At 41.8% G+C, this 17,499-nt stretch overlaps 1 protein-coding gene across 1 annotated transcript in view; it reads left to right on the plus strand.

The window, feature by feature from the left end:
* The first annotated feature begins 700 nt into the window (after positions 1–700).
* The window catches only part of LOC109938966 (chondroitin sulfate proteoglycan 5), a 99,562-nt gene continuing 82,763 nt past the window's right edge, over positions 701–17,499 (plus strand). Inside the window, exons 1-2 of the mRNA XM_048596157.1 lie at positions 701–806; positions 13,904–15,065. Of these exons, the coding sequence (XP_048452114.1) occupies positions 701–806; positions 13,904–15,065 (1,268 nt within the window). The remainder of the gene's footprint in view (positions 807–13,903; positions 15,066–17,499) is intronic.

The raw sequence follows: 17,499 nt of genomic DNA on the forward strand, positions 1-17,499 counted from the left end.
TGTGTGTGAGTGCATAGGGACAAGTGTGTGTGAGAATGTGTGTGTGGGTTAGTGTGTGTGAGAGAGAGTGCGAGGGACAAGTGTGTGTGAGAATGCGTATGGGCGAGAATGCAAGTGAATGTGTATGTGGGAGATGGTGAGGGTTGAATGAGAGTGCGTGTTAGTGTGTGAGAGAGAAAGCGCTGTTGGAGGTTCTCCCCATCCATTCACAGAGACAACCCTTTCCCCCGCCGCCTACATGAATCACCAACAATGAGGGAGCCGAGTGGTGCGCGCCGCGGTCTGTCTCTTTGAATTAGCTCAACGTCTAAATAATCCAGGTTGCAGAGTGTAAACCGATTACTGTAATGCTGTTTCATAGACGCCTGAGTAAAATCCGGGGTGAGACTGGAAGGGAGTGTGTGAGTAAATGTTTGATGTGGGGTTAAGGCTAGAAACAGCCAGGGCGCGTCATCGCTACGTCTGCAGCACATAGTCTTTGGTACAGACACACACAGAGAGAGGAAACTAAACCCACAGATTAATTCGATTTCATCTTCTCCAACAGTGTGTGGGTCTCATTCTCCCCCTCCCCCACCCCCAAACAATCCAAACGGATTAAAACAAAAGATGAAGAAGTGCAGAATTTAATTTAAAAACATATCAGACAGAAGCTGGAAGTTTGGTTTTTTGGGAGCCGAGAGAATCGAGATATTCCAACATGGAAAGGAGAATTGAGGACGAACACCGCTGCAACCTGCAAGGCTGGAAGCTGCTTCTGTTCGGCTGTGCTCTCTCAGCTCACTTCATGGAAGCGGCTCTTACCGGTGAGTAACTGGTAAACTCGTGGCAATCACTGAAGGGAACACATCCCTTCTGGTTGTGGCGAGTGTGGCGGTCTATTAGTGATCCCAAGCTATTGTCCCTCCTGATCTAACCTTCCTGTCTACAACCTAATATATAGGAAAGCCGTTGATCCCAAAGGTCTTTAAATGCTTCCACAGTCCAACATGCTATAAATAGGAAACAGAGAGGGAGCTTCAATGGGATTGCAATGTAATGTGGAGGAATTATTTAAAGTGGGGGAGAGGGGGAGGTGGCGGTTCCACATGCAACACTTGCATCAAAGACACGGAAAGTAGCTTCATCTCGGACAATTGATGTATCGGAAATAATCAGACGGTGGAACCAGCGCCTCACAGCAGTCCCTGTGAGGTCTATATTGTGACAGCTGTACTGTATAGAATGAGTGATCTGGGGTATATTCAATCTGGATAATTTCGGAAGTATATACGTTGAACAATATTGATCGTGTGATCTACGTAGATTGGGCGATTATAGGTTGTCGATTCGGCAATGTAGATTGTACATGCCTTTGATGATATAGAGGATATACCGATTGTATTGGTCGAATAGTATGGGTTGTATACAGATTGGGTAATATGAGTTGTATGTGGGCTGACATATCGATATTCTGTGATTGGGTAATGTAGACTGTGTATAGGTTGGATTGGGCAATATCTACATACTAATGAAGTAATATATGTTTATAGTATGAATATATAGAGACTGGATTACTATGATTTGCATGTAGGTTAATAATGTCAGTTACATAGATTGGGCATAGACATTTGTGTGCAGATTAGGCATATAGATTTTATGCATCATAGAAAACATAGATTATATATGGAATGGCAATATAGATTGGTGATATATACCAAATGCAGATTGAAAAATATCAATAGTATTTGGTCATGTGTACTGTGTTTAGATTCAGTGATACAGATTGTATGGATTGTTTGTTGGAATATCTGTTTTAAATGGTTCAGGTAGAATAATGTAAATTTGTCTTATATATTGTATATATACATGTCAATTGTTCATGAGTTCAGTAACATATACAGTATATTTAGATCGTATAAAGACGTGGTGATCTAGATTGGTGGTCAGTTTAGTAAATACAGAGTACAGAATAGTTAGAGATCATAAATGTATGTGTTTTTTTATACATAGGTAATATAAAGACTGGCATTTGTTGATCAGGTTGTTATATAGATTGACTAATAGATTAATATTGATTCCTATAAAGAAGTAGCCATAATATTGTATGTTCATGACTATTAGCATACCATGTGACTTTTGCACACTGTGATATTCCCCTGAATTCTAAATCACTTCTGACGGAAAAGGTAACCAGCAGCTTTATCCTTTTTTGTCCTCTTGTTGCTGTGTTAGAATTTGCCAGTTAAGATGTCTGCTTTGTGTGAGCCAGTATTTTCCTTCTACATTGTAGCCAAAATCACCTTGTTTTTTCCTGAATCTTATCCTTAAAAGGGAATAAAAGAGTTCAATACAGGGCAGAGGGGTGTCTGCAGTCCTCGGCTGATACAGACTTCATGTAACATGCACCTTGACACAAGGCAGTACAGCTTCTGCACAACACTTGGATGTCGAAGGCACAGCTTCAGCAGCAATAGAATTCAACATGTCTCTGCAAATTATGATCATCAACCATTACAATCATTGCACAATGCACGCAGACACATGTGTTTGTCAAATACTCTGCATATGCATCAAAGACACCAAAAGTTAAAAATCTAATTTACCTATAGACAATGTTTCAACATTATACAGACATTAAATACAAATGTTGAGTTACTGGGTGGGGCTTTTAGAGATGCCATGTGCAGCGTGAGGCAATATGCATCTTTGGTGTACTCTGTTGGATTTTATGTGTTGATGGTTATACATAGATCTCATCCACAGTGTGATTATATACAGATGTAGCGTAAAGTGTAGGGTTACGTAGAGATGTTATGTATTTTGAGGGGTTGTATCACAGGGACAGTGTATAATTTGTGTGTTATAGAGTCACATAGTAAAGAGTTTATATCACAGAAAGAGGCCCTTCAGCCCATTGCACTGTCCACGCTAGTTATGAAGCACCTATCTACTCCAGTTTGATTTTTTGGCACATGGCCCATATCCTTGTATGTTATGGTACATTGATCGACCATCTAAATACTTGTTACATGTTGTGTTGGTTCCCCCCTCCATCACCCTTCCAGGCACTAAATTCTGGATACTCACTACCCTCACTTCCCTAAATCCTTTTGAACCTCTTGCCCTTTACCTTAAATCTATGCCTCCTGGTTATTGATCCCTCTACTGAAGAGAAAGATAATTATTTATCCTATCTATTACTCTCATAATTGTGTACAACTCAGTCAGGTACCTCCCCACCTCCCCATTCCCCGCCTGTGTGCTCTAAGGAAAACAACCCCAGCCTATCTAGTCTTTCTTCATAGCTGAAATACTCCAACTCAGGCAACATCCTGGTGAATCTACTCTGCACCCTTTCTAGTGTAATCACTTCTTTCGCATAGTGTGGTGACCAGAACTGCACACAGTGTTCCAGGTGTGGCCTGAGTAATGTCTTATCCAGCTCCATCATAATCTCCTTGCTTTTGTATTCAATGCCTTGACTAGTAAAAGCAGTATTCCATATGACTTCTTAACCACATTATCCACCTGTCCTGTTGAATTTAAGGACCTGTGGACATACACACCAAAGTCCCTTCGATCCTCAGTCCTTCCCATGGTCCTACTATACATTGTATACTCCATTGCGTTGCTAGTCCTCTCAAAAAGCAACATTCACACTTTTCAGGATTAAATTCCATTTGCCATTGTTCTGCCCAGCTAACCAATCTCTCCATATAATCCTATAGTTTTTCCACCCAGCTATTTAGTAAAGCACCCACTTTTGTGTCATCTGCAAACCTAATCTTCAAACTCCAACATTAATGTCTCGATAATTAAGGTATACAACCAACAGCAGGGGACCCAGCACCAAACCCTTGGTATGCCACTGGACACAAGCTTCTAGTCACAAAAACAACCTTTGATCATCACCCTTTCCCTCCTGACACTCAACCAATTTTGGATCCAATTTGCCAAATTGCCCTGGACCCATGAGCTCTTACCTTCTTGACTGATCTCCCATGTGAGACCTTGCCAAAAGCCTTAATGAAGTCCATGTAGACTACTTCCACTGCACTACTCTCATCCATAAATCCAGTCTCCTACTTGGAAAACTTAATCAAACTGTTGAAATGATTTTGCTGTGCCAAAACCATTCTGGTGATCCTTGATTAATCCCTGCCTCTCTAAGTGGAGATTGAATCTGTCTCTCAGTACCTTTTTCAATAGTTTCTCTACCACTGACGCCTGTTTCACTGGCCTATAGATCCCTGGTTTATCCCTACTACCTCACTGGAATAATAACATTTTGTTAACTGTCCTTCAGTCCTCTCATAACTTTCCAGAGAGGATTTGAAAATTGATGTCAGGCCCCTGCAGTCTCGTCCATTGCCTCCCACAGCAGCCTGGGATTTATCTGACATGGGCCTAAGGACCTTTCCAATTTTAAGGCAGATAAAATCAAAACAACCTCCATTCTCCCATGACCAATCCTCCCTCTCACCCCAGCATCCTTGACCTGACACAACCTGTCCATTTTCTCTCCCACCCATCCACTCCTCCCACCTCACTGATCAATCCCCACCACTGCCTACCTTCTCTCACCTATCACCATCCCACCGACCTTCCCCAGCCCCACCCCTCCTCTCTCTATTTATTTCAGAGCTCCCTTCCCCACTTGCCCATTTCTGAAAAAGAGTCCCAACCTGAACAGTCAACTTTCCTGCTCCTCTGATGCTGCCTGGCCTGCTGTGTTCCTCCAGCTCCACACTGTGTTATCTCTGACTCCAGCATCGGCAGTTCTTACTATTTCCATTCTCTCACTTGTATTTTGACCAAGTATATCACAGCTCCTTCCTTGATTCTTATACTTACATTGTACTTCTCTATTGTGAATACAGATGTAAAGTACTCATTTAAAATCTCACCTACGACTTCTGGCTCCACGCAGTTTCCCATTGATGCCACTAATGGGTCCAATTTTACCCTGGTTATCCTTTTGCCCCTTGTATTCTTATAAAATGCCTTTGGGATTTTCCTTTGTTTTACCTCCTAGTGTTTTAGCATGCCCCCTCTTCACTTCCCTAATTTATTTTTATTTAACACCGTACATTTTCTAAACACCTCTAGGGATTCTAGTGTACTGAGCGTTAGGAATCTATCATAAACATCCCCTTTTCTAATCCAATCCTGTCCATTCCTCAACATCCAGGGGGCTCTGAATGTTTGGTCCCACTCTTCACTTTTAAAGGAATATGTTGTCCCTGCCCTTTCACTATTTCCTTTTTGAATATCTCCCACTGTTCTGATGTAGGTTTTCCTATAAGTACACCCATTCCACTTTGGATCCTGTTTTATCACATTAAAATCTGCCTTTACCCAATTCAAAACCTTCATTTCTGGTTTCTCTTTGTCTTTTTCCATGACTAGCATAAAACTTACTGAGTTATGGTCACTATCACTGAAATGCTCTTCCACTAACCTTTCAACCACTTTTCTGGCTTCAATCCCTAAAATGAGGTCCAGCAATGCCCTTTTTCTTTTAGGACGCTATGCATACTGATTCAGAATCCTGGATTCATTTTAAGAATTCCACACCCTGTAATCCTTTCACAGTTTGTCCATCCCAGTTAACATTTTAGAAGTTGTAATCTCCTATTATTATCACACTGTTATATTCATACTTCTTTGAAATTTGCTTCCATATCTGCCCTTCTATTTCTTTTTGACTGTTTGGGCATTGGTTATATACACAACAGTGTACATAGATGGAATATATACACATGTAATGCACAGTGTGGGCATTTCAGAAATGCGAGTTTATATATAGATTCAGTGCATAGGGAGGTGATGATAAACTTAGAATTAAATAAAATGGCCATAGAAACTAACAGCACAATGGAGGCCATTTGTTTTATCATGATCCATTGGCTGATCCTGCCCAATCATGCCTTTCAGCTCTTTATTTGTAACCTTATGAGCTTCAGCACTTCAAGTGCATATCCAAGTAGTTTTTAAAGTGATATGAGCATTTCTGCCTCCAACACATTTCAGGCAGTAAGCTCCAAACCCTAACCATCCTCAGAGTGAAAAGATTTCTTCTCAGTTCCTTTTATATTCCCTACATGTTACTCTAAATCTATTTTGTCTTGTTATGTATCCCTAAACTGTGGGCATTGATATCCAAAATGACCAGACCTCTCAATTTAATACTCTTTAAGTAGGTCTTCACTCAGTGTCTACTATGCCATTGAAAACAAACTTAACCTATTCAATCTTTCTTCATCAATAAAATTCTCCAGTTCAGGCAACATCCTCATAAATCATCTCCAATGCAATCACATTTTGCTATAATGTCGCAACCAAAACTGTTGACAATAATCAAGCTGTGGTCAAATTAGCGTTTTATGTAGTTCCATCATCACCTCCCCACTTTAATGTTTTATGCCTCAACTAATAAAAGCGTACATCCTGTATGCCTTTCTGGCCACCTTCTCCAATTGTCTAGCCAAATTCAGAAATCTGTAGACATGCACTCCCAAGGCCCTTCTGTCCTCTATGCTTCTCAGAATCCTCCCATTCATTGTGTATTATTTTGTTTTCTAATGTACACATGCGTTGTTCAGCATGGGGCAATTAAGAGATGGAAGTTGGTTTAGCTCAGTTGGCTGGACGGTTGGTTTGCAAAGTAGTGTGATGTCAAAAGAATGGATTCAATTCCCATCGCCAGCTGAGGTTACCATGAAGCACTCTCCTTCTGAACCTTTCCCTTTGCCTGAGGTATGGTGGTCCTCAGGTTAAATCACCATCAGTCATGTCTATCTCTAAAATGAGAGAGCAGCCCTATTGTCTGGTAAGACTGTAGTGATGTAATGACTTAATTTAATGATATACTGTACAGTGTAGGATTATATGCGGACAATTCCATATAAGTTATAGAATTGATATTCAGATATACTGTAGGGTGGGAATCCAAATACTCTGTATAATGTGGGAACAATATACAGATAAAATGTACAGTGTGGTGTTATATATGGATGTACTGTATAGTCTGGGATTATAAATGTATGTCGAGTTCATTTTGGGGAGATATACCGATATAGTGTATAAAGCAGAATTTAGATACAGATGTAGCGTAGAGTGTGGAGATGAGATGAGATGAGTTCTACAGTATGGGTGTTTTATACTGATGTAGTATACAGTGTGGTTGTGTATACAAATGAAGTGTAGAATGTGGGGTTACATACAGATGTGGCATACAATTTCTGTGCAGTGTATAGTGTGTGGTTATATCCAGCTGAAGTGTACATGTGAGCAAAACAGTGAAGAGTTGTATAGATGTTCAATAGTGATGAGGTGTTATAGTTCACTCAGTGAGGCTGAGTTGTTGTGGCACCATACACTTTTACCTGCATGTTGCAGTCTGGGGCCATGGTTAATGATGATAGAGGCTCTAATGTTCTTTCCACTACAGCTGACCAGGAATTTCTCCCATTCTTAGTTTGCCATTGCTATGTAATGGATGGACTTGATACTCAACCTGTTTGGCTGTGTATGAAAGATGCCATGTATCCGATAAATTTTGTATACAGAGCATGGTCCATTAAGAGTTGGGAATGTTTGAGACCTGAGGGGACAATCATCCCTATTGTTTTGTTAGCTCCCCCATGCCTAGGTAAGTGTTCTGTTGCTTAAGGGTATGAGTTATGGCCAATGGCAGAAGTAAGATATTTTTGATAGTGATGGTGTAAGAGGGCAACAGTTGCTCACAGTTGGAGTAACCTTTTGGAAAAGGACTTGTGTTTCCTAACAGAGCACCTGAGGAATACAAGAGGACACCACTTCATATATTCTTTGTCCTAGTTATATTGATCATTGAAGTTGAACGAGGAGGCTCTTATCTCCTTGAGAAACTGAAGAGAAAAGTACAAGACGATGAGACATGGTGTAAAGAGGAGAGCAACTGTGTTTATGTAGACCACTGCTCCCAACACCATATATTGTGCATAAGAAAGCAGAAATTGCTGGAAAAGCTCAGCAGGTTTGGCAACAACTGTGGAAAGAAAACAAGAGTCAACATTTTGGGTGCAGTGGCCCCTCTCCAATTCTGAAGTTTCAGTTTCTGTTTTTGTTTCTGATTCCCAGCATCCGCAGTTCTTTCAACTTTTTTGTTTACTATACATTGTGGGGTTGATATTCAGTAATATATGGGTTGGTGTTTATATGTTGATCTAGTGATTCATTTGGGATTTATACACAGCTGTACTTTACTGAGTGGAGGTGATATAATACAGATTTAGATCCATAGAATTATTTTGAATACCTCCATGAAATCTCCTCTTAATCTTATTTTCAATCCCAGTTTCTCCAACCCATCTAACTGAAATTCCGCATTCCTAGAGAGAGAATAGGGCCCCATAAAGATCAACGAGGTCATCTATGTGTGGAACTACAGGAGACGGGAGAGATATGAAACAAATATTTAGCATCAGTTTTAACTGAGGAGAAAGAAATGGAGGCTAGGGAGCTCGGGGAAATAAATATTGTCATCTTGAAAGCAATCCACATTACAGAAGCAGAAGTGCTGGTGGCCTTAAAAACATAAAGGTGGATAAGTCTCCAGGAACTGATCAAATGTATCCCAGAATGTTGTGGGAAGTTAGGCAAATTAATGTGCATTACTTGCATTTATCCATGTTAAACTCTATATGCCACGCCTCAGCCCATTGGCCCAATTGATCAGGATCTTTTTGCATTTCTCAGATAACTTTCTTCACTGTTAACTAAACCACCAATTTTGGTGTCATCTGCAAACTTACTAACTATGCCTCCAAAATTCTCATCCAAGTCATTTATATAAATTACAAAGAATGGACCCAGGACATGAGTGCAGTGAAAAGTTTGCAATGTCACCTCTCAGCACCATCTTAGGGATTGGGTACCTAGGTACAGATACTTTAAATGTTGTCACAGAATTAGAATAGTCAAAAAAAAAATTAGCAAGAGCTTAAAAGTCCAGAATGAGGATGAAAAGTGTCTTTAAAGTACACAAGTTATAACCAATTTCCAACATGAATCTGTGCCTATTGGGCTTCAGAACACGAGACCATGTTGCCTCAACATGCTGGCCTCCATCCAGTACTTGCTCTACTCCTGGTCTGGGCTCCAGCCGCGATGCGCTCTGCTCCCCATTCTGGGACTCAGCCCACACACTCTGTTGTCACTCCGGCACTGAGCACACACACACTGCGCTGTCACTCCAGGACTGAGTCCACTCGTTGTGTTGTCACTCCGGTACTCAGCTCACACACTGCGCTGTCACTCCGGGACTTGGCCCACACACTGCGCTGTCACTCCGGGACTCGGCCCACACCCTGCGCTGTCATTCCGGGACTCAGGCCACACACTGCGCTGTCACTCCGGGACTCGGCCCACACACTGCGCTGTCACTCCGGGACTCGGCCCGCACCCTGCGCTGTCACTCCGGGGCTCGGCCCGCACCCTGCGCTGTCAGTCCGGGGCTCGGCCCACACACTGCGCTGTCACTCCGGGACTCGGCCCACACACTGTGCTATCACTTGGGTTCCGGCAACAACTCGTCTTTTAGCCATTGCTATGGTCACTGGACAACAGAAAATTTGAAACTGTTCTGTGTTTTTAACCTCAACTGGTCTTTCCATGACTATAGACAAAACTATAAACTTCACTTATGCTAAATCATTGTCCAGGAGTAAATCAACTGTATCGACAGATAATTTCTTAACTACCTTAACTACCACTAATCTAGACAACAGGTCACACTCCAATTGTGGACGTAAGGTACCTTCCACATTAGGCAGAGATTCACCTGCACATCTGTCAATGTGTTCTATTGCCTCAGCTGCCCCCGATGTGGCCTTCTCTATATTAGTGGGACCAAACGGAGACTCAGAGACCACTTTGTGGAGCACCTGTGCTCTGTTTGCGACAAATGACAACACCTTCCAGTTGTGAACCACTTCAACTCCCCTCTCACTCCCTGGGTGGCATGTCCATCCTGGGCTTCCTCCAGCATCACAATCACGCCACCCACAAACTGGAGGAGCAGCACCTGGGGAGCCTGCAGCCCAATGGTCTCAAAGTGGACTTTACCAGTTTCAAAATCTCCCCACCCCCAGCCTCATGCAACCCTCCCCTTCATCCCCGCCTCCTTGACCTGACACAACCTGTCCATCTTCTCTCCCACCTATCCGCCCCACCCACCTCACTGACTAATCCCTACCACTGCCTACATGCACTTACCTATCACCATCCCACCTGCCTTCCCTAGCCCCATCCGCCCTCTTTCTATTTATTTCAGAGCTCCCTTCCCCATCCCACATTTCTGAAGAGAGGCCAACTTTCCTGCTCCTCTAATGCTGCCTGGCCTGCTGTGTTCCTCCAGCACCACACTATCTTATCTCACACTCTAATTGGACTTTGTTTAAACTCTCTGGGGGAAATCCAAAACCTTCTCCAGCAGGAGAGTTTAAAAAGCCCTCATCCCTCAACAAAGTTGTGGGCTTGGCTATAACATTTGAAGAAATCTTCCTTTTACACAAAAATTCTTTACATATCTCATCTGCCCCATGTACACCTTCCACACTCACAGCTGTGAGAATAGAACAGGGAATAGATAGCAGTGTTTACCTCCAGTCTGTTTGTTGCAATTAAAGCTACAATTTGATCTAAGGCATTTTCCTTATGAGTTTCCTTTTTGGACTCAATCTTATAAACTCCAGTAATTCCCATGGGCTTCCCTTGCAGCTTCCAGCATTCTGAAAGCATGTGTCCCATTTTATTACAATGCAAACACATTGGCTTTCAATCGCCACCTCCACCATCAATACTTTCCATTCTGATCTGAGGAGTCTTGGTACACTCCCAGCAATTCATTCTTTATCTTGGCTACTTGCCTTCGTTTCACAATTCTTCTTTGATGCCTTTCAAATTTATGAAGGTGCTGGAAAAAGTTTGGTTTTATGGTTCAGCTCTTAATTTTCAGCCATTATTGCTGTCTGTCTAGCAAGTTGTAAACTATTGATTCTCAAAATGGGTTTATATTATGGAAGGGAATTTTTAAATACCTCTAAGAAAAGAATTTCTTTAAGGATTTCATGTGTGATTTCAGCTTCTAAAGCTTGTATCCACTTGTTAAAATGACATTGCTTAACCGTTTCAAATTCGATATATGTTTACCCAAGTTATTTCTTTATGTTTCTAAACATTTGCCGATATGCCTCAGGCACTAGATCATATGCAGACTTTTTTTTATACAGTATCATAATCTCCTTTGAAGGCGCAGCATAAATATCCGATTCTTTACCTGTGAACTTACACTGCAATATGCAATTTTCCTTTGCCCAATTCATCTGTCTCACTATTTCCTCAAAAGACAAAAGAATGCCTCCATTTCCACTTCCTCAAACTAAGGTAGGGTTGGCATAAACTCAAACAATTTTTTACAGGGCTTTAGGCTATGACTCAGATCCTTCCCATCAGAGACTGCATCATCACTTTTCTTTGACTATATTAAAAATGACAACATTTCAAGGAAATATTCATGTTCTTGCTCTTTCTCATCTCTTTCCCTTTACAATTATAATTCTGGTTTTCTCATTTCCATTTCCTGGCCTTTTAATTCCATTTCCCTTTCTTTGCATTCTTCCATTCTATGGAATTTTATTTGTAGATTTTCTTCGAGCTCATGCTACTTTAACTGTATTCCAATGTAACCTAATTCCGATGTTTCACCATCTAGAATACATAGTCCCTCTTATATTTTTCTGAAACCCAAATGCTGTGTTAGTACTTAATCATAGCGTCCTACAGCACAGAGACAGGTCCTTTGGCCCAAACTGGTCCATGCTGGCCAAAATGTCCATCCACACAGACCCCATTTCCCTGTACTTGGCCCATATCCTTCTAAACCTTTCCTATCCATGTATTCATCCAGATGCCTTTTAAATGTTGTTAATGTACCTGCCTCAACCACTTCCATTGGCAGCTTATTCCCTATGCAGACCACACACTGTGTAAAAAAGTTGCCCTTCACGTTCCCATATATTCTTTCCCCTATTACCTTAAACTGATACCCTCTAGTCTTCGGTTCCCCAACCCTGGGAAAAAGACTGAGTGCATTCACCCTATCCATGCCTCTCATGATCTTATACACCTCTATAAGATTCCGCTTAGTCTCTGACGCTCTAAAGAAAATAGTTCTAGCTTGTCCAATGTCTCCCTATAACTCAGTCCCTTGCATCCTGGCCACACCCTTGTAAAACAAAAGAGACAAGAAAAAGAAAACAATGAGAACAGAGAGAAAAAAACAAGAAAAGAAATGAAAAGAAAATCAGACAGAGCAAATGAGCCCTGGCCTCAGAAGGACTATTACATCACCATCTTACCAAAAGATGGTGGGGATAATGCTCCTGTACCTCCTTTAGAATCGTATTCTCTATTTTATCTTGTCTTTCAAAGTTTTTTTTCCATTTCAATCGCACCAGGTCTACAGGGTTTGATGAGATATTCCTTTTCCTTCTCAAGATTCTTTTTGTTTTTCAATCTCCTTTCTCCAGATTATTTCACTACTTCTGAGGAGCCATTGTGTGATTGGTACACTATTTACAAAGTCTCTTAAGTTATTGGTTAGAGGCGATGGTTTATAGCTATTTGAATACACAACTGACAAATGGTACATGTAAAAATGACCATTGTACCCACATTCACCTCCTGATACCCCAAACCCAGCTCACCATCTGCAAGGAGCAAGTCAAGATGTGCTGAAATACTCCCTATTCACTTGGATGTATGCAGCTCCAACAAAACTCAAGAAGTTTGACAACATCCAGGACAAAGCAACCCACATGATTGGCAGCGCATCCACAAACATCCACTCCCTCTACCTACCGATGCTCATGAGTAGGAGTGTGTATTATTTCCTAGATGTACTGCAGAAATTCACCTAGGCTCATTAGACAGAAAATTCCAAACCCACAACTACATCTAGAAAGACAAGGACAGCAGATAGATGGGAACCACCTGTAAGTTCATTTCCAAGCCACTCGCCATTCTGAATTGGAAATATATCACCATTCCTCACTGTCACTGGGTTAAAATCCTGGAATTCCCTCCCTAAGAGGATTATGGGCCACAAACAGCACATGGACTGCAGTGGTTCAAGAAGGCAGCTCACCACCACCTCCTCAAGGGCAAATAAGGGCAGGCAATAAATGCTGGCCAGCCAGCGACTCTCACATCTCATAAATAGATTTTAAAAATGTGTAAGTACTTTCATGTATTATTAATGAAAACTTTGTAGATATAAAGTATAACTTGTATATATTGATGCTTACAATATATTCATTGCGATCAGACATTTACAAGTGTATGTGCCATTTAATAAGATGTATACAGGTAATAACATAGAATGATCATACTATACATTGGTTCAGTTTAACTCTACACAGATGATGACTAACCTGTTGAATGGCCTCAATTATTTCCACTTATTTTTCAGATTTCAGCATGCACGGTACATTGATTTTATTGTGCAGCATATTTCTTATAGACAAATGTTATATTCTGTACAATCAATACACATAATTGCATCAGTAAAGCAGTTATCAGGAACTATTAAATAGGATTTCCCTCATCTTAAACTTTATGTACATAATTATTTCTGCTGTGCATATTCTTGTATTCTGGTATATTGTATTGCCTATTCATTATTCATGGATACATTGTATAAACTTTATGCACATTTACCGAATGATGTCATGTTATCCTTCCCACCTCATTCCCAATCTGCTCTGCTCTATTTCAGAAAAAGATGACACAGTGTCTGCCTCCCCTACTGAGGATACTACTTCTGCTGTGCTAACCATCAAGAATTCCTCATCTCTTACCCATTCCCATTTCCCAGGGACCCAGACAGCTTCCCCTATATCTCTCCACAAGGATTCCCCTAATGTTCCCATTATCCCCAGCCAAGCTGCTTGGCCAACTCCTGGTGACCTCTCCCAAATTCTAGCAGATGTATTTGTGAAGAGCTCCATGGGAGAGCAGGTCCAGAGTGAGGGACTGGATGATGGAACTGGAAGTGGACAGGCGAGTTGGGAGCAGGGAGCAAATGGCAGCCATGTTGTGTCAGAGGTTCAGGGTGGTCTAAGGGTAACCTCACCACCTCTGGCAACTGATTTGGATCAGGAGCTCGGGAGTTGCCTAGGCTGTCAGAGTGCCGAGCGGGAATTGGAGGAGGAGCCACCAAGCCTGGCAAGCCCATCCACTGGGCAAATTGCAGTCCCTGGCTTAGACCTAATAAAACGGGTGGAGGGAAGTGGAGAGATGTTTGGACCGACGGGAGGTACCACTGCATTCAAAGCGAAGGAAGACACAAAGCTGGGCTTGTTTGAAGTGGCCACTAACCTCACAACCCAAGGAGCAGAAGGGAGCACTGATTACACCCAGGCAAACCTGGTGGGTACCATTCCTGCCCTTGAACCCCTAACTTCACATGAGCCCTCTCAGGTGCCCACAGACTACAGTTATGACTCAAACAATAATGCAACTATTAACTCTTATGACACAATTCCTATCTTTGAAGGTCCAGACATTCCCGTGACATCATCCAACTTAGGGTCCACAGAAGATTACTTGCCTGACCTTCCTGCCTTGACACTTGGTCCTGATGTCAGTGTCTCAGATGTCAAAATGGCCACGTTATCTAATTGGAATGAAATGTCTACTGAGCTGGAGGATGAGAATGAGCTTAGGTTGACCACAGTCTCCCCTAAGGTACAGACTGTGTTGGTGAAGGAAGAAGCCGCAAACATACAGACTGTGCCCAATCAGGGCTTCCGATCAGAATCTTTCCTCAAGAAAAATGCTTTCCCAGGCTCCTCTGACTCAGAGAGCAGACACGATGCTAGCCTGTCACCTCCTGTTCTTGGAGAAAATGGGAGTGAATGCAAACTGGGATACGTGAAGCAGAATAAGTCTTGCAAGCCCATTTGTGACATGGTCCCAAACTACTGCTACAATGGCGGACAATGTTATGTCATGGATAACGTTGGAGCTATTTGCAGGTAAACAATTTTATTTGTGGGTTGGGTTTGAATGTGTGACCTCGTCCACCATCAACAAATGCAATATTTGTGAATGTTACATCACAAGTTTCAGATGAAGAAGGCTCATTTTATCAATACCAGTCATACTTCCTTTTTGCTGCAGTATTCACACAGCAGGTTTGGTTCAGCTTGAGCTGAAGGGTGGCACTTCTAACAATACAATACATTCTGAAAGCTTGGCCAAATTTCTGCACTCATACCATGGACTGGGACTTTGAAGCAGTCATCAGCTGACCCAGAACAAATGTGCTACCAATTGCACTCATTCAAGGCCCAGTTCTGAGTGTTCCTAGTTGGGAAACAGATGTTAATAGTCAGCGAGCATTCTACATCAAGTTCTGTTTTCCTTTCCTGGAGCTTGTTTTCTGCCCATTAGGTACAGATAAAATTGACCCTTCAGTTGCCTTGTTTCCAATTGTCAGCAAGAATTGATGCTAGCTTTGCACATAATCCCACTCCCTACATTAGTTGTTAAGATCAAGAGACAATGAGAGAATGTTTCACGTTTCTCAACCCCCTATCCAGACAAACTCAGCTCCTGATCCTCTGGCTCATTATTTCTAGGATCCCAATCACTGTGATGGTGCATTACGTGAGTGTGTTACCCAGAATCCATTTATGAGGCGTGACCAAAAGGAATTGGGTGGAGAGCATGTTTGGCACATGATATTATACAAAAAATAAGACTGCTAATATTAACCTATTCGATTACTCAGACTTTTCTAAACCGTCCCTGAAATGACCTGCAATTTGTTCCCCACAATTCTTCATGTGTGCGGTACCTCTGGATCAGATTGGAATGGTTTGTCCATCACTGGTTCCCTACAAATGTAAGAAAATCCAGAACATGGCTCCCCAGTTTCATTCCAGCCAGTTCACAGGTACCTGTAAGTGCCCTCATCCACCTCTCTTAAAAATAAATGCCTTGTAATAATGTTGATACCTTGCTAGCCAACAGAGCATCTTTATAGAAGATGGAAATCTAGTGTCTCATACATGTGCCAGTTTACAGCTGGGTATTGCATTAAACTTCTAAAAGGCAGGATTTGTTCTTTCTGATGGTGTCTGTTGGGTGGGAATCCCTTAACAGGAGAGAAGAAAGAAAATATTGATGGAATTGCTGTACCTGTCCTGGAAATGTTCAATGAGAAACTGGAGAGAGAGTTTAGCCATAAACATAATCTGTATGTTGGAAAATAAACAGAAAGTGCTGCAGAAACTCAACAGAGTCTGGCAGCTTGTGTGGAGAGAAAGAGTTAACTCTTTGATTGCAATTATGCCAATCTCACTATGGGGTACATGGAATATTTGTTGTTCCAGTCATGCTTAGGTCCCTCCCACAACTTTTTCTCCAGGACATCCATGATATGATTGGTGCTGCTTCCCTCTCTCATCTGGAATTGGAAAAATTTATTAATTTTATTTCAAATTTCCATCCTTCCTCACCTTCACCTAATCCATCTCCGACTCCTCCCTTCCCTTCCTCAACATCTCTGTTTCAATTTCTGGGTGTAGGCAGGCCTCCAATATACATCAATATATTTGGAGTTTACTGCAGATAAATGCAAGGTGTTGCAATTTCACAAGACAAACCAGGGAAGAACTTACATAGTTAATGGTAGGGCCCTGAATTGATGAATAGAGAGATCTAGGGGTGTAGGTACATAGTTCCTTGAAAGTAGCCTCACAGGTAGACAGGGTGGTGAAGGAGGTGTTTGGCATGCTTGTCTTCACTGGTCAGAGCTTGAGTACAGTTGGGCTGTCATTTTACAGCTATACAGGACATTGGTAAGGCCACATTTGAGTACTGCATACAATTCTGGTCACCCTGCTATAGAAAGGATGTTATTAAACTGGCAAGTGTGCAAAAAAAATTTACAAGGATGTTACTGAGACTGGAAGTTTAAAGTTATAAGGAGAAGCTGGATAGGCTGGGACCTTTTTTCACTGGAGTGTAGGAATTTGAAGGGGTGATATTATAGAGGTTTATAATATCATGAGGGGCATGGATAGGGTGAATAGCCAACGTATTTTCCTCATGGTGGGGGAATCCAAAACTAGAGGGCATAGGCTTAAGATGAGAGGGAAAAGATATAAAAGAGACCTGAGGGGCAACATTTTCACACAGAAAGCGGTGCGTGTATGGAATGAGAGGAAGCGGTAGAAGCAGGTAAAATTACAAGATGTAAGAGACATTTGAACAGGCACATGGAATGGAAGGATTGAGAGGGATATAGGCCAAATGCAGGCAAATGGGACTAGTTCAGTTTAGGAAGTCTGGGTGGCATGGACAAGTTGGAATGAAGGGTCTATTTGTGTGCTGTATGACTCTATGACACTACAAACCTATAGTTATCCTGACACCCTGCTTCCTGTACAGATTCCATTCCAT

Source organism: Rhincodon typus, chromosome 4 (genome assembly GCF_021869965.1).
Source record: "Rhincodon typus isolate 14 chromosome 4, sRhiTyp1.1, whole genome shotgun sequence".
NCBI lineage: Eukaryota > Metazoa > Chordata > Chondrichthyes > Orectolobiformes > Rhincodontidae > Rhincodon > Rhincodon typus.